Source organism: Blennius ocellaris, assembly GCF_963422515.1.
Source record: "Blennius ocellaris genome assembly, chromosome: 5".
Taxonomy (NCBI): domain Eukaryota; kingdom Metazoa; phylum Chordata; class Actinopteri; order Blenniiformes; family Blenniidae; genus Blennius; species Blennius ocellaris.
Genome location: NC_137654.1, coordinates 30,382,926 through 30,402,925, shown reverse-complemented (window position 1 = coordinate 30,402,925; position 20,000 = coordinate 30,382,926). Strand labels below are relative to the sequence as shown.

General features: G+C 46.9%; 2 protein-coding genes across 5 annotated transcripts in view; one reads left to right on the top strand and one right to left on the bottom strand.

Moving 5' to 3' along the window:
• ptpn18 (protein tyrosine phosphatase non-receptor type 18) overlaps nucleotides 1-2,167 on the bottom strand; it is a gene marked incomplete at both ends in the record, with an annotated part of 13,063 nt that extends 10,896 nt beyond the window's left edge. Inside the window, 1 exon segment of the mRNA XM_080496986.1 lies at nucleotides 2,096-2,167. Within this exon segment, the coding sequence (XP_080353112.1) occupies nucleotides 2,096-2,167 (72 nt within the window).
• Nucleotides 2,168-2,988: 821 nt separating this feature from the next.
• The window catches only part of gripap1 (GRIP1 associated protein 1), a 26,511-nt gene continuing 9,499 nt past the window's right edge, over nucleotides 2,989-20,000 (top strand). Inside the window, exons 1-22 of one of the 4 annotated variants that reach the window (XM_080496702.1) lie at nucleotides 2,989-3,186; nucleotides 3,987-4,053; nucleotides 4,135-4,196; nucleotides 4,292-4,318; nucleotides 5,442-5,549; nucleotides 5,660-5,816; nucleotides 5,915-6,000; nucleotides 6,149-6,188; nucleotides 8,016-8,086; nucleotides 9,544-9,591; nucleotides 9,686-9,717; nucleotides 9,840-9,887; nucleotides 10,068-10,167; nucleotides 10,263-10,340; nucleotides 12,718-12,810; nucleotides 13,715-13,756; nucleotides 14,696-14,830; nucleotides 14,917-15,012; nucleotides 15,505-15,615; nucleotides 16,257-16,358; nucleotides 16,815-16,928; nucleotides 17,039-17,116. In XM_080496702.1, coding sequence (XP_080352828.1) covers nucleotides 3,139-3,186; nucleotides 3,987-4,053; nucleotides 4,135-4,196; nucleotides 4,292-4,318; nucleotides 5,442-5,549; nucleotides 5,660-5,816; nucleotides 5,915-6,000; nucleotides 6,149-6,188; nucleotides 8,016-8,086; nucleotides 9,544-9,591; nucleotides 9,686-9,717; nucleotides 9,840-9,887; nucleotides 10,068-10,167; nucleotides 10,263-10,340; nucleotides 12,718-12,810; nucleotides 13,715-13,756; nucleotides 14,696-14,830; nucleotides 14,917-15,012; nucleotides 15,505-15,615; nucleotides 16,257-16,358; nucleotides 16,815-16,928; nucleotides 17,039-17,116 — 1,743 coding nt within the window. In that variant the 5' untranslated portion in view covers nucleotides 2,989-3,138. Of the gene's footprint in view, nucleotides 3,187-3,986; nucleotides 4,054-4,134; nucleotides 4,197-4,291; nucleotides 4,319-5,441; nucleotides 5,550-5,659; nucleotides 5,817-5,914; nucleotides 6,001-6,148; nucleotides 6,189-7,916; nucleotides 8,087-9,543; nucleotides 9,592-9,685; nucleotides 9,718-9,839; nucleotides 9,888-10,067; nucleotides 10,168-10,262; nucleotides 10,341-12,717; nucleotides 12,811-13,714; nucleotides 13,757-14,695; nucleotides 14,831-14,916; nucleotides 15,013-15,504; nucleotides 15,616-16,256; nucleotides 16,359-16,814; nucleotides 16,929-17,038; nucleotides 17,117-20,000 lie in introns of all 4 variants that reach the window. The other 3 variants (XM_080496700.1, XM_080496701.1, XM_080496703.1) reach the window with 3 other exon arrangements.

The window sequence follows — 20,000 nt, the reverse complement described above, 5'->3', positions numbered from 1 at the left end:
ACAGGTGAAACCTTGTTGCGACATTTCAGGAACCAACGCTCAGCCGGTCGGAGGAAGTTTCTGCTGGTAAATCATGAAATGACCTGAATGAGGAAACAAACATGAAACCACAGCAGGACATTCGCTGACGACACAACCTAGCTAGCTTCCCGCCGCCGCCGCCGGACGGCTCAGTCAGTCAGTGTCTGACTAGCGAGCACCCAGAGGTCAGCGCAGGTTAGCATTGATGCTAACTCCTTTAGCGAGTGAACAAGTGTGTGGACGTTCACACACTACATGTCTGATCGGAGAGACACTGACCACACACACACACACACACACACACACACACACACACACAGCTCTCACCACAGTCTGTCAATAGTCCAACACCTCGACCACTTTACAACTAACCATGTAGCTTAAAGGCCACAAGGAACAGCCACAGACTGTTCGCTCTGCTTCTATCAGGAGGAACAGCCACAAACTGTTCTGTTCTGTCTGCTTCTATCAGGAGGAACAGCCACAGACTGTTCTGTTCTGTCTGCTTCTATCAGGAGGAACAGCCACAAACTGTTCTGTTCTGTCTGCTTCTATCAGGAGGAACAGCCACAGACTGTTCGCTCTGCTTCTATCAGGAGGAACAGCTACAGACTGTTCTGTTCTGTCTGCTTCTATCAGGAGGAACAGCCACAAACTGTTCTGTTCTGTCTGCTTCTATCAGGAGGAACAGCCACAGACTGTTCGCTCTGCTTCTATCAGGAGGAACAGCCACAGACTGTTCTGTTCTGTCTGCTTCTATCAGGAGGAACAGCCACAGACTGTTCTGTTCTGTCTGCTTCTATCAGGAGGAACAGCCACAGACTGTTTGCTCTGCTTCTATCAGGAGGAACAGCTACAGACTGTTCGCTCTGCTTCGATCAGGAGGAACAGCCACAGACTGTTCTGTCTGCTTCTATCAGGAGGAACAGCTACAGACTGTTCTGTTCTGTCTGCTTCTATCAGGAGGAACAGCCACAAACTGTTCTGTTCTGTCTGCTTCTATCAGGAGGAACAGCCACAGACTGTTCGCTCTGCTTCTATCAGGAGGAACAGCCACAGACTGTTCTGTTCTGTCTGCTTCTATCAGGAGGAACAGCCACAGACTGTTCTGTTCTGTCTGCTTCTATCAGGAGGAACAGCCACAGACTGTTTGCTCTGCTTCTATCAGGAGGAACAGCTACAGACTGTTCGCTCTGCTTCGATCAGGAGGAACAGCCACAGACTGTTCTGTCTGCTTCTATCAGGAGGAACAGCCACAGACTGTTCTGTTCTGTCTGCTTCTATCAGGAGGAACAGCCACAGACTGTTCTGTCTGCTTCTATCAGGAGGAACAGCCACAGACTGTTCGCTCTGCTTCTATCAGGAGGAACAGCTACAGACTGTTCTGTCTGCTTCTATCAGGAGGAACAGCCACAGACTGTTCGCTCTGCTTCTATCAGGAGGAACAGCTACAGACTGTTCGCTCTGCTTCGATCAGGAGCAACAGCCACAGACTGTTCTGTCTGCTTCTATCACGAAAAAGCATCAAACTCTTCTCTCAGGTCATTGAGGTTTTGGGTGCAGAGTTACCAGCTGGATCCTTAAAGCCCCCCCCCCTTTATGGACTGGGTCTAGAAGCCCCGCCCCTTTTATGGGCTGAATCCTCTGAGTTTATTCTTGTTAAAGTATACTTTAGTTGTTTTTTTTCCCCTCACACAATTTACAGCCGGTGTCTCTTTTCTCTCTACATTGCAGCTGTTGTAACAATCCAGCTGTTGTAACAGTCCAGCTGTTGTAACAGTCCAGCTGTTGTAACAGTCCAGCAGCTCCAGATCGTTTTACGCGGAAATGACCGGCTCCAGAAGTTGATCTGAGAACAGAACGACTCTGTTTGTTATGTTTTACACAAATCCTCACTTTATCTGATTTCCTACTGCAGCTGCAGAGTGAAGCTGAAAACACACACACACACACACACACACACACACAAACACACACACACACACACACACACACACACACACACACACACACACACACACAGTAGCGTGTCGTATGTCCTGTGAAAGGTGAGACTGAGGGACGAGAGACTCACGTTGTACTCCTGGGCCACGCTGAGCGGGTCCTCGGCCTTCAGAGAGGACAGCAGGGAGACCAGGACGTCCATGACAGCAGCACACACACCTGAGCTGCACACACTGCAACACACAGCTCACTGAGTGTGTGTGAGTGTGTGTGTGTGTCTGTGTGTGTGGTGAGAGACTTCTGTTTTTACCTCTGCCTCTATACTCGGGCACAGTGAGTAAATGATTGAGCTGAACCAGGAAGTGTGAGACTACACTTTTCCCACACACACACACACACACACACACACACGCACATGCACACGCACGCACACACACACACGCACACGCACGCACACATCATTTAGTTCAATAATTCAGGTGTCCAGGTGTGTGTTTATTTATTAACAGCACAGACAGGAGGCCTGATGCATCATGGGAAAAGGGTAAAACAACACCTTTGATGTCTCCAGCCTCATTAACAACAAATAGAAAATGAACTTTGACAAAAACAGGAGTATATTTAGTGGTGTTGTTATTTAGTGTGACGGATTTTGTTCTGTGCACTCGTGTCAGCCTGGTACTTCATTAAAAAAAATAAAATAATAATAATAATAATAATAAAAACTACATGTGAAAGTTATCAATTTGGAAATGTTTGGTAATCTTGGTCTGAGTGAGCGCTCTGTTCGCTCGGTCCCGGAAACCCGGTGGGAGTGAGCGCTCTGTCCGCTCGGTCCCGGAAGCCCGGTGGGAGTGAGCGCCGGGGTTGCCAGATCGGTCGGTTTTCCGCCCGATCCGCTCCTCTTGTTTACGTCAGTCCGGAAGAAAAATACATTGCGCTGGTGCAACTTTGTGGGCAACCTCATTGTCTGTACTGGTTTATATCGGAATGGGCGGGTTCTAAGAAGGTGATCGGGCTGGAAGCTGTCCACTCCGATCTGGCAACACCGGCGAGCGCTCTGTCCGCTCGGTCCCGGAAACCCGGTGGGAGTGAGCGCTCTGTCCGCCCGCTGCTCTCCGCAGCTCCTGCGTCTCCTCCGCCAGCTGCTAGCCTGCTAGCTGGCAGGTAAACATGGCCATGTCGCAGGCTCTGTCCGAGGAGGAGTTCCACCGCATGCAGGTGAGGGAAGCCGGGGCAGCCGGTACTGGAGCCCTGCGGGGGCGGCTGTCACCGCGGCGCGGCATCGGTATCCGGTGCGCTAGCGCTGGGCGCTAGCTTTAGCTCGGGGGGTGACAGCGAGCCCCGTGCCCCGTGCTGGGGGTTGGAGCAGCAGGGTGTGAGCCGTGATACCAGCCCGGTACCGGATTCAAATGCGGGTCCCCGGCAGGCCCGATACCGGACTCTGTGTGTTCCCGCTCCAGGGGGGAAGAAGCTCGGTTCGCTCCGCCGCTGCTAACCGTTATGTTCCTGTGTGACAGGCGGCTAACGCGTTAGCACCGAGAGTCACGGGGTCCGGGGAGGCTTCTGCCCCCCCCTCCACTGCTGCCCCCCCACCCCCGCTCCGTTATTCATTCATCTGAGCTTCAAATCGCACTTTAATCAAATTCTAATGACATTTTAATCACAACGACGAGGAGGCTAACACTCGTTAGCATGCTAATGTTTACACTCAGATTACACCCAATTACACCAAATTACAAGATAAACACTCTTTTAGTCACTACATGTCATCAGGCTTATTGTTTGTGGAATTGTGGTGGTTTATTATCCCGTATTAAATACGTTTATCCTCGTATCAGTGTTGTTATTAATTCATTATCGAGTGTTTGAGCTGCTAAAGTCAGATTAATTTCCTAATTGTGAGATTATTAATGCAGTTTAAGGAATTTAAGGTTGTGTGGGTGTGTACGTCTGTTCGTGTGTGTGTGGGTGTGTGTGTGTGTGTATGGGTGTGTGTGTGTGTGTGTGTGTGTGTGCAGGCTCAGTTGCTGGAGTTGAGGACTCAGAACTATCAGCTGTCTGATGACCTCAGGAAGAACTCGACAGGTAAAAAAACTCTCAGGACATTTTCCGGTTTCGGTGAAGAATGAAAAATGTCTCTTTCACGACTTTGACCGTTCGTTCCAGAGCTGAACGCCGTCCGTCAGAAGAATGTGGGACTGGAGAAAGATTTCCTCAAAGTGCAGAAGGTCTCCCGAGTCTCGTCCGGTTTGCAGATTGAAATTGTCTCACGTGTCACAAGCAGATTATAATCTCTGGCCTGTTTCTGCTCTTCTGTCTGCAGGCGCTCAACAAGAGCAAGAAAGCTCAGGTGAGTTTCAAAATAAAAGCTACTTGGTGAAAACTGAAGGTCATATGATGGAGGGAAATTATTTGCAATTATTAATTGGAAAAAGACACTGCAGATCAAGAAAAGTTGCTTTTAGTCAATGGCGACGGCGTTACACTGAGCGCTAAGGCTGCTTTAGCTTCATGGCTAACTGTTTTAGCTTCAACTAAACCAAAAAACCTCTTTTAGGGCCGTTTCTCAATTCAATGGCGTACTTCTGAGTACGTACTGCAAGTATGTACTCAGAAGTATGGACTTTCAGAATTTCTTGCCAAATGCATTATGGGTAATTTGGCTTCCTGAGTCCGCACAAGTCCGGCCTTGACGTGTCCTCCACAATGTGGGCGGAGCCAGAACACATATTTCACGCGTACCTGGCGAGTGAATTGGATCAGTACTTTGTTATGGTTGGACTGTTGTGATGCTAAGTCTCCTAGCGGCGAGGCTGTTAGCTTCCTGAGGCGCCTCAACCTTTGTTTACAGGCTGAACAGTCACTGTTTGTTCAGTTGTAGATAGAATCGCTATGAGCTGTTAGCAGGAATGGTGTTGGTGTTGATGGTGCTGTTGTTGATGGTGTTGTTGTTGATGGTGTTGATGTTGATGGTGTTGTTGTTGGTGTTGTTGGTGTTGATGGTGTTGATGTTGTTGGTGTTGTTGCTGTTGATGGTGTTGTTGCCGTTGATGGTGTTAATGTTGATGGTGTTGTTGTTGATGGTGTTGATGTTGATGGTGTTGTTGATGGTATTGATGGTGTTGTTGTTGATGGTGTTGTTGTTGATGGTGTTGTTGTTGTTGATGGTGTTGTTGTTGTTGATGGTGTTGTTGTTGATGTTGTTGTTGGTGTTGTTGTTGTTGTTGTTGTTGTTGGTGATGGTGGTGTTGTTGGTGTTGTTGATGGTATTGATGGTATTGATGGTGTTGTTGTTGATGGTGTTGTTGTTGGTGTTGATGGTGTTGTTGTTGTTGATGGTGTTGTTGTTGATGTCGTTGTTGTTGGTGATGGTGGTGTTGTTGTTGGTGATGGTGGTGTTGTTGTTGGTGTTGTTGTTGGTGATGGTGGTGTTGTTGTTGGTGTTGTTGATGGTGTTGATGGTGTTGTTGCAGGAGGTGGAGGCCCTGCTGAGTGAGACTGAGATGCTCCAGGGGAAGCTGCACAGTCAGGAGGAAGACTTCAGGCTGCAGAACAGCACCCTGATGACGGAACTCTCCAAGGTAGAGACGCCTCTTTTCGGCTCGGCCCGGCCCGGCTCGGTCCGGCTCGGTCCCGCTCGGCTCGGCTCGGCTCGGCCATCTCCGCCTCACGGTCCAAATCTCTGTTCCAGCTGTGCACGCAGATCGAGCAGCTGGAGCAGGAGAACAAGGGTTTCAAAGAAGGGGGCGGAGCCTCTGTGTCCGGCCCACCGCCTAGCCCCGCCTCCAACGATGGAGAGCTGCTCCGCCTCCAGGCAGAAAACTCCGCCCTGCAGAAGAAGATGAAAGGTGTGTTGTTTTATTTTTTTATCCTCACTTCTCTTTGTGAAAAGTGTGCGAGTTGTAGGTAGGTGTGTGTGTGAGACAAACATGTTATTTCCCTGCAGCCCTCCAGGTCGCTCAGGGCGTTGCCACGGAGACAGACGGAGGGGCGGAGCCAGGAGCAGAGGGAGCCAATGAGAGACTGGAACAGGTGAGCGACGTTCGGAAACTCACCCAAACCACGTGCAGACACCGGAGGCCTCCTTTGATGGTGTGTGTGTGTGTGTGTGTGTGTGTGTGTGTGTGTGTGTGTGTGTGTGTGTGTGTGTGTGTGTGTGTGCGTGTGCGTGTGTGTGCAGACGGACGCCGAGCTGCAGCAGACACACAAGCAGCTTCACGGTGAGTCTCTCCTGAACTCTTTGAAGTGAAACGGCAGCGACCAGCTCAGTGTGTTATTGTCTCACGGTGACCTGGTGTGACCTCTGACCTCTGTGTGTGTGTGTGTGTGTGAACCCAGCTCAGGAACCGTTCCCATGACAACGCTTCAAGTTAAAGTGAAGATTCTAGTGTTGTTCTTTTCCTTCCAATACATTTTTTGCGTTTCGACGTTTTTGAAAACGACGGCCGATTCCACAGAGACGACAGGAAGCCTTGTAGTTCCCCCTCGTGGCCACTAGTCTCACTTCCTGTCCGTCCGTGCGCCGGAGCGTTTCGGGAAAAGTTGCATTTCCCTGTTGGGAGTCGGAAGTTGGAAGTTTCCAGCGGATCCCGTAAACGAGCCCACCGGAACGCCACCGGGAGGTTTTTTTTTTTGTGTGTGTTTTCTATGTGAAAGCGTTGTCATGGAAACGAGGCCTCGGCGTTGTGAGTGCAGAGCAGCTCGCTGGCTGAGGACCGACACACACAACCACCAGCTGGCGTCACACCACAACGACGAGTTCATCCACTGCTTTAAATCACTTCACTGGGATTGACTATTAAAAAAAAAAATACACATTTTTGCTCGATAAAATACAATTAAAATATTAATTTCTGTCATTTAAATGAGCTCAAGACGTTCGTTCCAATAAAAACGAACCTTTCTGAATAAATCTCGTGACATATTATGATTTCTGAGTCCTAAAAACTTTATAACACATTGAAGTGAGACAAAAAAACCTATTAAAACGTTTCTAGGTAATTAAATTCAATCACTGATAAATATGCAAATCCAGTTGTGTATGTGGGATTTATTTATTTTGAGATATTTAGATGAATATGTTTTGAATAACATCTGAATTTGACAAGTTAAAATATCAGAATCTGGAATTCTTTTTTTTTTTTTTTGCATAAAAACAATTATTTAGTAAGTAAAATTTCAGTAATATTACATTAAAGTATTAAACATTTTCGAAAAATGTTGTTTTTGACAAGCTAAATGCACAAATTTTTTTTTATTTAAATAACTTGTAAAAGGTCACATTTTTTATGAATAAGTATTTTTTGATAAATCAAATACTGTGAAAAAATTGTTTAAACTAAATTGCTGCAAAAGGTAAAAATGTTTCCTCAGTAGAATACTATCACAAATTGCATCTATAATTAGGAAATGTTTAGAAAGTAAATTTTGTTAATGTAAAAAAAAAAACATTTAAATTACTGTAAAATAAAATACAATAAAAATTTTACTTTCAAATCTGTTTAAAAACACCTTTAAAGAAAATTTCTATTTTTGAACAAATGCTATGTTGTGAATAATAGAAAAGTGTCAAATATAATTTGAGGATTTAAAACTGAAAATATATTTTTTGAGGGCAAATTAAATACTGTAAAATATATACTGCAAAAAACTACACATTTCTGCCAAAGGAAAAAAAAACCGGAAACATTTTAAATCGAATTTTTACCAAATGAAATGCTGTAAATAATAGAATTAGAGATTTTTTTAATAAACCAAACACTGTAAAAAGTATCATTTTGAATAGTACATGAATAAAGGTATTTAACTTTAAGTTTAGGGGGGTACAGGTACAGGTACAGGTACAGGTAGGGGTACAGGTACAGGTACAGCAGCCGGTGCAGTGTGTGTGTGTCCGGGCCTGACGCAGCCTAACGGAGCCCCCCTGCTGTGTGCGGCGCCCCCTTTAGGCCCGTCAGGGACGAGCGTAGAGACGGTTGTAGCTAAGCAGGCAGCGGTAGGCTGGGCTGCAGCTGCTCTCTGTCCAATAACTCCCTGCTTTGGGGCAGAGCTGGAGATGAACCTGAACACCGAGCAGGAGGAGAAGAGGCTGCTGAGGGAGCAGGTCCACACGCTGGAGGTACACACTACACACTACACACTACACACTACACACTCTACACACACAGGAGGAGAAGAGGCTGCTGAGGGAGCAGGTCCACACGCTGGAGGTACACACTACACACTACACACTACACACTACACACTCTACACACACAGGAGGAGAAGAGGCTGCTGAGGGAGCAGGTCCACACGCTGGAGGTACACACTACACACTACACACTACACACTACACACTACACACACAGGAGGAGAAGAGGCTGCTGAGGGAGCAGGTCCACACGCTGGAGGTACACACTACACACTACACACTACACACTACACACACACACTCTACACACTACACACTACACACTACACACTACACAGGAGGAGAAGAGGCTGCTGAGGGAGCAGGTCCACACGCTGGAGGTACACACCACACACTACACACTACACACTACACACTACACACTACACACTACACACTCTACACACACAGGAGGAGAAGAGGCTGCTGAGGGAGCAGGTCCACACGCTGGAGGTACACACTACACACTACACACTACACACTACACACTACACACTACACACTACACAGGAGGAGAAGAGGCTGCTGAGGGAGCAGGTCCACACGCTGGAGGTACACACCACACACTACACACTACACACTACACACTACACACTACACACTACACACTCTACACACACAGGAGGAGAAGAGGCTGCTGAGGGAGCAGGTCCACACGCTGGAGGTACACACTACACAGTACACAATACACACGCTCTGCACACACTCTGCACACGCTCTGCACACACTCTACACGCACTCTGCACACACTCTGCACACACTCTACATGCACTCTGCACACACTCTACACGCACTCTGCACACTCTACACACACTCTACACGCACTCTGCACTCATTCTACACGCACTCTGCACACTCTACACACACTACACGCACTCTACACACACACTACACACTCTTCACACACACTACACACACACTACACACACTCTTCACACACACTACACACACACTACACACACTCTTCACACACACCACACACTCTACACACACCCTACACACACCCTACACACTATAATGAGTTGTTCCCTTTATAAAATGAAACTTTAAACCCAGTGAGCGTTGTACTTTGCGTGCCGGCCACCAGGGGGCGAGCTGATGTCAACGTTCACGCCGTTAAAATTACTTTTAGATCATTTCTAATCTGTTAATCTGTTAATATGTCCTCTTTGTGTGAAACACGCTGAGATCTAAATCTTGTCAAAGCAGATTTTCCTCAATTCCACGACGGCTTCCAAACTTTTATGTCACCGCTCAGTTCCGACTTTGTGCCTCTGTGGGGTTTTTTTTTTGTTCCGGAGATTATGAATGGATTGTTGCTCCGTCGACAGATTATATCAGGGATTAAGAAGCTTGTTGAGTTTTTCTCTTGTTTTCTGCTTGTAAATGTTGTTTCCTGTGTGCAGACGTCCAAACAGGCCGAGCTCAGTAAACTGCAGGAGGAGCTGTCCAAGGTACTGAAATACCACACACTCACAATCTAACACACACACACACACACACACACACACACACACCGAGAACTCACCGTCTCCCTTCACCCTGCAGCTCAGTGAGAAGCTGAAGAAGAAGCAGGAGAGGTGAGATTTCTTTCAGATTTTCATTCTTCCATTGAAAACCTTCAGCGGGACGAAGCTGCACTTTCAGCCGGTGTCCAGCGGGGGGCGCCACCACCTCACTCTCATCCACCTGTGTGTTGCAGCTTCCAGCGTCTGCAGACGGAGAAAGAAGCGCTGTACAACGACAGCAGGTGAGCAATACTACAAGTACTGTTGAACTACAAGTACTGCTGACGACCACTTCTGTTACTCTTGACGCAGTTTCTCTTCTATTGTGGGTTATTGTTTGCGTCGTGGGTGTCCCGTGGCACATCCTGTGTGTTGTGTTGAAGTTTGTCTATTTTTATTTAATTGTTTTTTTGTCTCTTCAGGACAAAAATTGACGAGATCAACCAGAGGAAAGACGAGGAGCTCAAGACGATGAACCTCCGTCTCCAGAAGCTGCAGGCGGACCTGCTGGCCGTCAATCAGGTGAGAAGTCGGACCCCAACTTCCCCTTTCCACTTCTCTGTGAGTCGACCTGTGACGTAAAGTGTGTGTGTGTGTGTGTGTGTGTGTGTGCTCAGGTCACAGCGGAGTTGAAGGAGCAGCTCCAGAGTAAAGACAAAGAACACCAGCTGGCTCTGCATGCGCTCAAAGATCAGGTAACTTGTCTTCAGCCTGCCAGCCAACACCCAGGGCTAAACACCCTGGCATGGCCTGCCAGTCAACACCCAGGGCTAAACACCCTATCATGGCCTGCCATCCAACACTCGGGGCAAAATGCCCAGGCAGAGCCTGCCAGCCAACACCCAGGGCTAAACACCCCGGCAGAGCCTGTCAGCCACAACTCGGGGCTAAACACCTTAGCAGAGCCTGCCAGCCAACACCCAGGGCTAAACTCCCTGGCATGGCCTGCCAGTCAACACCCAGGGCTAAACACCCTATCATGGCCTGCCATCCAACACTCGGGGCAAAATGCCCAGGCAGAGCCTGCCAGCCAACACCCAGGGCTAAACACCCTGTCATGGCCTGCCGTCCAACACTCGGGGCAAAATGCCCAGGCAGAGCCTGCCAGTCCACACCCAGGGCTAAACACCCTGTCATAGCCTGTCAGCCACAACTCGGGGCTAAACACCTTAGCAGAGCCTGCCAGCCAACACCCAGGGCTAAACGCCTTTGCATAGCCTGCCAGTCAACACCCAGGGATAAACACCCTGTTATGGCCTGCCATCCAACACTCGGGGCAAAATGCCTCGGCAGAGCCTGCCAGCCAACACCCAGGGCTAAACACCTGGCAGAGCCTGTCAGCCACAACTCGGGGCTAAACACCTTAGCAGAGCCTGCCAGCCAACACCCAGGGCTAAACACTCTGGAATGGCCTGTCAGTCAACACCCAGGGCAAAACGCCCCTGGCATAGCCTGTCAGCCAACACCCAGGGCCAGATGAAGCTTCTGTGTTCGCGTCTCGTCTTCGCTGTTGCTTCTTTCTTTTTAACACGTTTCTCTACTAAAGACCTGTTGATGCAACGTTTTCAAGTGAAAACGGAAAAACTTCTGTGGTGTTTTTTTTTTTTTGGTGTACGTTTCCACGGCAACGGTGCCCAGAGTCACTGGAATACGTAACTCTGTGGAAGTGCGGTGACTCCCGTCTCCGTGGAAACGGGCCAGCGGGGGAAACAATGGCTACTCTTCTGAAACGAGTGTCGTGACCCAGTCCATGTTCTGAGTTCCGTCATTTCTGGACCTGAATATAAGCCACACCCACTAAATAAAAAAAATAAAAAAGAAGAAAGGTCGGAGTTACCTGATGCACCTGAACGCATCACTGATGTATGAAGCTCTTTAACCTGTGAAAAATACTAAATTAGGGAAACATTTCTTCTCCTTCGCTCAGGTTATTTATTTTTTATTGGCCCAAAACAAAGAAAGAAAAAAAAATTACAGAAGTAATAAAAACTCTAGAAATCATATTGTAAAGTATTAAAATGGAAATATATAATAATAAATTAATAAAATGTTATTAACAATATATTAATACATGTATAGAATATAATTAATGTTAATGATAAATTGATAAAATATTATCAATAATATTATTGATATTATTCATTTATAATAAAAAATTTATAAAATATTAATAACATCATTAATACATTAATAAAATATTATTAATAATATTTTATCATTTTATCATTAACATTTATTAGATTCTATAACTGTATTAATAAAATATTAACAATATATTCATATATTTAAAGAACATTATAGTTAATGTTAATAATAAATTGATAAAATATTATTAATGTAATTATTGATATTATTAATTTATAATGATAGATTAAGAAAATATTAATAAATTAATAAAATATTATTAATAATATTTTATCAATTTATCATGAACATTTATTATATTCTATAACTATTAATAAAATATTAACAATATATTCATATATTTAAAGAATATTATAGTTAATGTTTATGATAAATTGATAAAATGTTATTGATATTCTTAATTTATAATTATAAATCAATAAAATATTAATAACATTAATAAATCAATACAATATTATTAATAACATAATTAAAAATAGGTTAATATGTTTATTTTATTATTAAGAATAATATTAATTATTATTCAGGTTTTAAGCTACAGGATTGAAAGTGTGATATTCAGTAAATTATCGTCTTCGCAGTTCTTAATGTTCCCAGAGTTTTGTTTGTAACAAAAACAAACAAACAGCGCCAGCTAGTGGCTTTCCAGGCTCACTACATTGTTGTGGGCATCAATGCCGTTTCCGTGGAAACGGCCATTGTTTTCTTCTTTCGCTGTTTGAACCTTCTGAGACAAAACCACAGAAAAACACTTTGACCAGAGAATTCGTGTGGTTTTTCACTTGAAAACAGGAGTTCGGTGCTTTTTTCACCTGTCTTCTCGGTTCTTCCCTCTCTTCTCTCCCGGTTCTAAAAACAACAACAACAAAAAAACAAACCTTTCCCTCCTCCGCTGGCTCTTCCCTTCCGGCGTGTCGCACGCCGCAGGCGGCCAATCAGAGCGCGGTGAGTCAGGAGCAGGTGGACAACATCCTGCAGGAGAACGACGCTCTGAGGACCAACCTGGCGGCCCTAGAACAGGTAACGGACCTGGAGAACGTCTGGTAGAACCGGAACCGGCGGGCCGCCTTCAACCCGGGACCAGTTCATCTGGATAAACTGCCGTTAAAACGACCCTAGAACGTCTCCTAGAACCGTGACGTCAGATTAAGATTAGAGGAAGTTTGAAGGATCGACTGAACGTTTCCTCACTGACGCTCTAGAACTGGTGATCTAGAACAGTGTTTTTCAACCATGGTGCCGCGGGGTTTCCGCGAGATCTCGTCAGGTGAGCCGTGGGAAATTATCCAATTTCACATTTTTTTCTAAAAAAAACCATTTGCTCTCACAGCGACAGTGTGTTGCAGAGTAATCATGTATAAATACTCTTCACCACCAGAGGGCAGCACAGAACTTTGCCGGTGAAATGTAAAGTGACAGACGTCAGTGTGGTTCATCTCCACCTCCTGCTACCATCTTGTATCAAAGTACTGTGTCAGTGACAGTGATGGAGAAGTTTTTGAAAACCAGGATCTCAGCTCTTCATCCATCAGGTCCAGGTTTCACACTGAGGGAGGCACTATTAAAAAAAGGATTTACTGGATTCCTGTTGATAAAACTTTGATGAGAAAGACTTTATATTGTTAATAGAGGCTACAGAGTTTAACATTTTAACATTTCCGGGTGGTGATGGTGTGCCTCCAGAGTTTTACAAACAAAAAAGTGTGTCTCGGCTCAAAAAGGTTGAAAAACACTGATCTGGTAATAAACCACGAACGTCACGTCGTCTGCAAACAGGGATCCTGGTTCTTTACACCTGGAGGTGATGTGACGCCGGTCGTTCTCCTCCAGAACCTTAAGATAGTGGTATTAAACGGAACCGGCGAGTTACGGCGTCGGTTGAGGGACCCTGGACGCCGTCGCTCACCGCTCTTCATGTTTCCAGGACAACGGCGCTCTGAGGACTAACCTGTGCGCTCTGGAACAGGTAACGAGGACTAATGTAGAACCGTAGAACCTAGAGTAGAACCCTCAAGCTTGTTTTTAACCCTAGAGCCCCACGTTAGACCGCAGCTATTAAAACTAGAGCTACGCTCGGTAGAGCGCAGGTCTTCGCGAACGCCACGGAGCCGGGTTAGCGTCGCTAGCATGTTAGCCGTTAGCTGTCATCGATGCTAACTGGCCCGTCGGGTTGCTACGTCACTGCGTGAAACACTGATTGGGGAGCGTCTCCATGGCGACAGACGCTGATCTCCTTTGATCTCCAGTAGGTGCCTCTCATCCGCTTTGTATGGGACGTTTTCTTTCGCAGATTTTCAAGATTAATTCGGAAACGGTTCATCGTCAAAGTCTAATCGATCGGTCCTTAAATGACGATAAATCTTCCTTGAAGGTTTTATGAAATTTGGGTTCACCGTCGTTGCAAAAAGTCGGTAAAATACGTCCAAAATAAATAACGTGACCGAGAGCTACTAGAACCCCGAACATCCTTAGAATCCAGACGAACCTCAACAACAAAACGTCACGTAGAACCTTGAATTCTGGACGAATGTTTTTGAACGAAACTGGATTTTGAAGAACTCTTATTGTTGTAACTGTTGACGACAAACAATTAACAGGGAGTCAAAGAACCCGATCGTGGAAACATCTGGAGGGTTTAGATCCTTCAGAACTCGACAATGCTGCATGAAAAACGAGACCCAGAACCCTCCGTGTAGAACCTTGCCTACTGCTAACGCTACTGCTAATGCTACTGCTAACCCTACTGCTGATGCTACTTCTAACGCTAATGCTAACACTACTTCTAATGCTACTGCTAACGCTAACGCTACTGTGAAGTGAATGCAGTCTTTGGTAGTTTAGTTTCATCCATTCGTTTCAGTCATGTGACGTTAGCATGTCCTGTAAGCGGTGCTGATGTGTGCAGATCCAGACGGTGAGGACCCAGGAGGTCAACCTGCTGAGGGAGCAGCAGGAGGCGCTGACGTCGGAGCTGCAGCAGCGGCGAGCCGAGCAGGAGAGTCTCCTGGCCCAGAGGGACGACCTGGACTCCCAGCTGCAGGTACCGGTCCCACGCCGCCGCCGCCGCTAGTCCCTGTCCCGCCGCCGCCGTCGCTCAACGTCCTAACTGTCCTGTCAAACCCGCAGGAGTCGAGTTTCGCCAACAGGAAGTTGTTGGAGCAGCTGACGGACGAGGGACAGGAGAAGGAGAAACTCCTCCGGGAGCTGGACGAGGCCAAGAAGGTACGACGACACTCAACGACGCGAACGATTCCGCGTTTTGTACGTCGGGGATTCGCCAAACGGCGTGGGGCCGAGAGGTCGCGTCCGCCGGCGACTTGACGGGTCACGCTAACGGCGGCTTGGTAAAACTGGAGGCGACTCGGGTTGTTTATAGAGACCAGCTTCGGGACCCTCACGTTGAAGGAGTTACTATATAATCTGCTGACTCAGCTGAGCAGGAAATGGAATCATTGAATTGATTGGTCAGGATTTGTCTGGTTCTGCTCCGGAGAGATTCTCCTGCTGGAAACTGGTTTAGTTCAACGACGGTCCTCGTTTACTTTTCTGCTTTACCATCGTTTATTAGTGTTTTAACTCTTGAGTTAACTAAGACTGTGTGTGTGTGTGTGTGTGTGTGTGTGTGTGTGTGTGTGTGTGTGTGTGTGTGTGTGTGTGTGTGTGTGTGTGTGTGTGTGTGTGTGTGTGTGTGTGTGTGTGTGTGTGTGTGTGTAGACGGCAGAGAAGAGGAAGTCCATGCTGGACGACATGGCCATTCAGATGAATCAGGAGAAGGTCGACCACAAGGAGGCGCTGTCAGACCTGCGACTGCAGCATGAGAAGGAGGTGTGTGTGTGTGTGGGGAAATCAGTAACTATAATCTGTTACTCCTTTTTAGTTACTTTCACATCAGTCCGAGTATTTCAAAAGTTAAATGACCAAGTTTATGCCTCTCTACTCCTCTCTCCTCCTCTGTGCTCTTCTGTCCTCTCTCCTCCTCTCTACTCCTCTCTACTCCTCTCTACTCCTCTCTACTCTTCTGTCCTCTCTCCTCTCTCCTCCTCTCTCCTCCTCTCTACTCCTCTCTACTCCTCTCTACTCTTCTGTCCTCTCTCCTCCTCTCTCCTCCTCTCTACTCCTCTCTACTCCTCTCTACTCTTCTGTCCTCTCTCCTCTCTCCTCCTCTCTACTCTTCTGTCCTCTCTCCTCCTCTCTACTCCTCTCTCCTCCTCTCTACTCCTCTCTCCTCCTCTCTGCTCTTCTGTCCTCTCTCCTCCTCTCTCCTCTCCTCCTCTCCACTCCTCTCCTCCTCTCTGCTCCTCTCTCCTCCTCTCTACTCCTCTCTCCTCCTCTCTGCTCTTCTGTCCTCTCTCCTCCTCTCTCCTCCTCTCTACTCCTCTCCACTCCTCTCCACTCCTCTCCTCCTCTCTCCTCCTCTCCTCTCTCCTCCTCCTCTCCTTCCCTCTGCTCCCCTCTGCTCCTCCCAGGTCCTCGGGGTCAGAGCTCGCTACGAGAAGGAGCTGCGAGGACTCCATGAAGACAAGAACCGCTCGGAGGAGGAAATCCGCCAGCAGCTCAGGGAGGAAAAGGTGAGGAGGAGGAGCAGGAGGAAGAGGAGCAGGAGGAGGAGGAGGAGGAAGAGGGTGTGGTTTCATTCAACAACAGCGCCCACTAGTGGCCCAACATGCTAACTACATTATTTTCATGGTTTCTACCATTTTCAAAACGTCTAAATGCAAAAAAAAAACATGCGAATAAAGCCGTAGTTTATTTACCAGGCTAGGAGTTGTTGTTTTGTTTTTGTTTTGTAATGGAACCAAATCGTGAGTCTTTTAGTCTGAGTCGGCATAAATCAGTGTTAACGTGCTTGTTTTTGTGTGTGTGTGTGTGTGTGTGTGTGTGTGTGTGTGTGTGTGTGTGTGTGTGTGTGTGTGTGTGTGTGTGTGTGTGTGTGTGTGTGTGTGTGTGTGTGTGTGTGTGTGTGTGTGTGTGTGTGTGTGTGTGTGTGTGTGTGTGTGTGTGTGTGTGTGTGTGTGTGTGTTCAGGCTCGAACCAAGGACCTGGAGCAGGTGCAGCAGCGGGTGGAGGAGCTGCAGGCTCAGGTTCAGTCCATGGAGGGAACCAAGGGCTGGTTTGAGAGGCGGCTGAAGGAGGCCGAGGTCAGAGAACATCTCCTAACATCTGGATCGGCTGTGTGACCGGACACTGACTGACTGTGTGTGTGTGTGTGTGTGTGTGTGTGTGTGTGTGTGTGTGTGTGTGTGTGCAGGAAAACATTGAGAACAACTCCCTGCAGCACCAGGACCAGGTGCAGCAGCTGCAGGAGGAACACGGCCTTCAGCTGCAGGTACAGAAACACTGGTACAAACACACACCGGCTCCGTGGCGCCGGGAGAGCAAACGGCCAATCAGAGAGCAGCGTCGTGAAAAAAAAAAAAAATCCCACTTTATTTAGTTCCAGTGACGAAAAAAACACGCGGAAATCTGACGGAGGAGGAAAATATCCTTGTTTAAAATTCTACTTAGGAGATTGTGGGCGGGGCTTCACTGCGGGAATTCCAAGAACGGCTGGAGCACGCGAGATTAGATTAGAGCGTGTGTGTGAGTGTGTGTGTGTGTGTGTGAATCCTTTAGGGAGGAAGTGTTTCCTGGGAGAGCGTCCTCACTGATTACCTTCACTTTATCTGCTGCTCCACCTGCAGCGCTTAATGAGAAAAGTTAATTAACGGCGGCCGGCGCCGCGCCGCACGTCACGGTTTGAGTCCCAGCCCTCGTCAGACGGCGTGTCCAAACCAACACGCGTGTGTGTGTGTGTGTGTGTGTGTGTGTGTGTGTGTGTGTGTGTGTGTGTGTGTGTGTGTGTGTGTGTGTGTGTGTGTGTGTGTGTGTGTGTGTGTGTGTGTGTGTGTGTGTGTGTGTGTGTGTGTGTGTGTGTGTGTGTGTGTGTGTGCCTGCTGCATACTGGAGATAATTTAGCAGATTAAAGAGGAGTTAATAGCGGAGGAACCTATTTCACCTGTAACTAACTAACTAACTTGAAAGCTTGTCTGTTTACTATTTAACTTAGAAACTAACTGACCAGGACAAGAACCTGCTAACTCATCAAGCTGGTGAAAATGAGGGAAACTTAACCATATGTCATGTTAACGAGCAAACTAACCCAGTGACTAATTCAATTGCAACACTATGACTTGGCAACTAACTAACTGACGAACCCAAAAACAAAATAACCTTTTCACCATATAACCAATTAACTTTTCATTACCTAATGTGTGAATTAACCTATTAAGAACAAATGTGTAACTAACTTACCCAGTGACTAACTAGTCTCAATCAACCCACTAGATCATTTAATAACTAATTTACTCCGCAACTAACAAATAATTCTACAAACTATCTAACTTAGTAACTAGTCCGGTAACTTAGTAACCTAAAAGTTATCCTGTTAACTATCTGACTTAAAAACTAAATGACTTGGTGACTAAAAACCTACTAACTGATTAAGCCGGTCCAAAATATCGAAATTAACTCACTTTCTCACTTATTTCAATGTTCAGTTATGTTAACTAACTAATAAACCCATAACTGACCAACCTGGGCAACTAACTAACTAATTAACCAACTAACTAAACCAAAACTAAATCACCTGGGAATTAATTAACCTGTTAAGGACTTCGCCCACAAGATAACTAACTAACTAACTAGCTGGTTTAGTAACTTCCAGGAACACTAACTAGCCGTCAGTCGGCCTGCAGAGACAGACGGGACGTTTCACCCTCCGTATGTTAACGTGTTACCGTGGCAACCGAGGAGGAGAGAGAGAGGATGGAGGGATGAGTCTGGTGAGGAAGTGAGAGAAGATTAAACAGAACAGAAAATGTCGAAGGAGGGAAGTTGGAGGTGAAAAGAAAAGAGAGGAGGAGTGAGAGTGGGAGTGAGAGTGGGAGTAGGAGTGAGAGTAGGAGTGAGCGTGAGAGTAGGAGTAGGAGTGAGAGTAGGAGTAGGAGTGAGAGTAGGAGTGAGAGTAGGAGTGAGAGTGGGAGTGAGAGTGGGAGTGAGAGTGGGAGTAGGAGTGAGAGTAGGAGTGAGCATGAGAGTAGGAGTAGGAGTGAGAGTAGGAGTAGGAGTGAGAGTGAGAGTAGGAGTAGGAGTGAGAGTAGGAGTGAGAGTAGGAGTAGGAGTGAGAGTAGGAGTGGGAGTAGGAGTGAGAGTGGGAATAGGAGTGAGAGTAGGAGTGAGCGTGAGAGTGAGAGTAGGAGTGAGAGTAGGAGTGAGAATGGGAGTAGGAGTGAGCGTAGGAGTGGGAGTAGGAGTGAGAATGAGAGTAGGAGTGAGAGTGAGCGTAGGAGTGAGAGTAGGAGTGAGCGTAGGAGTGAGCATAGGAGTGGGAGTAGGAGTGAGCATAGGAGTGGGAGTAGGAGTGAGAGTGAGAGTAGGAGTGAGAGTGAGCGTAGGAGTGAGAGTAGGAGTGAGCGTAGGAGTGAGCATAGGAGTGGGAGTAGGAGTGAGAGTGAGAGTAGGAGTGAGAGTGAACGTAGGAGTGAGCGTAGGAGTGAGCGTAGCAGTGAGAGTGAGAGGAGTAGGAGTGAGAGTGAGAGTGAGAGTGAGAGTAGGAGTGAGTGCACGGCAGTGCAGCAGCTAACTAATGCTAACTTGCACAGCAGCAGCGCCTCGTTCTGCACATGCTCAGTAGACGCCCTCCCCCACAGTGACTCCCGGTCCATTATCCGTACCGCCTCTAATTTATCAGGCACTTTAAAACAACCACAGTGGACTAAAGTGCTGAACAGGAGAATAAATAAAAGGTAAAAGTGCAGAGTTCACAGAACAGATAAGAGACGTAGACGATACAAAATAAAACGCACGCAGACGGAAGCAGGACTGCCGACGACGCAGTCCGAACGTGTCGGCAGAGTGAAAATAGTTTTCCTCTCCTGGCCGTCGCTTGGAAGAGAAAAGATCACGTGACACGAACACCGTCGAAGCAACGGTTTGTTTTTCTGGGACTTGGTGCTTTTATTTTGACAGTCATCGTGATGGTCGTTTTGTGTTTAGAGCAGATTGTGTGTCTGTGTGTGTGTGTGTGTGGGGGGGGGGTCACAGCACCCTCTAGTGGCCCGGCATGAACACTACATCATTTTTAAAACATTGAACAAACTCTTAACAAATCTGTGTTAAAAAAAATTATTTTCTTTTTTCTTTTCTTAAATACAAACATTAGACGTGATCTT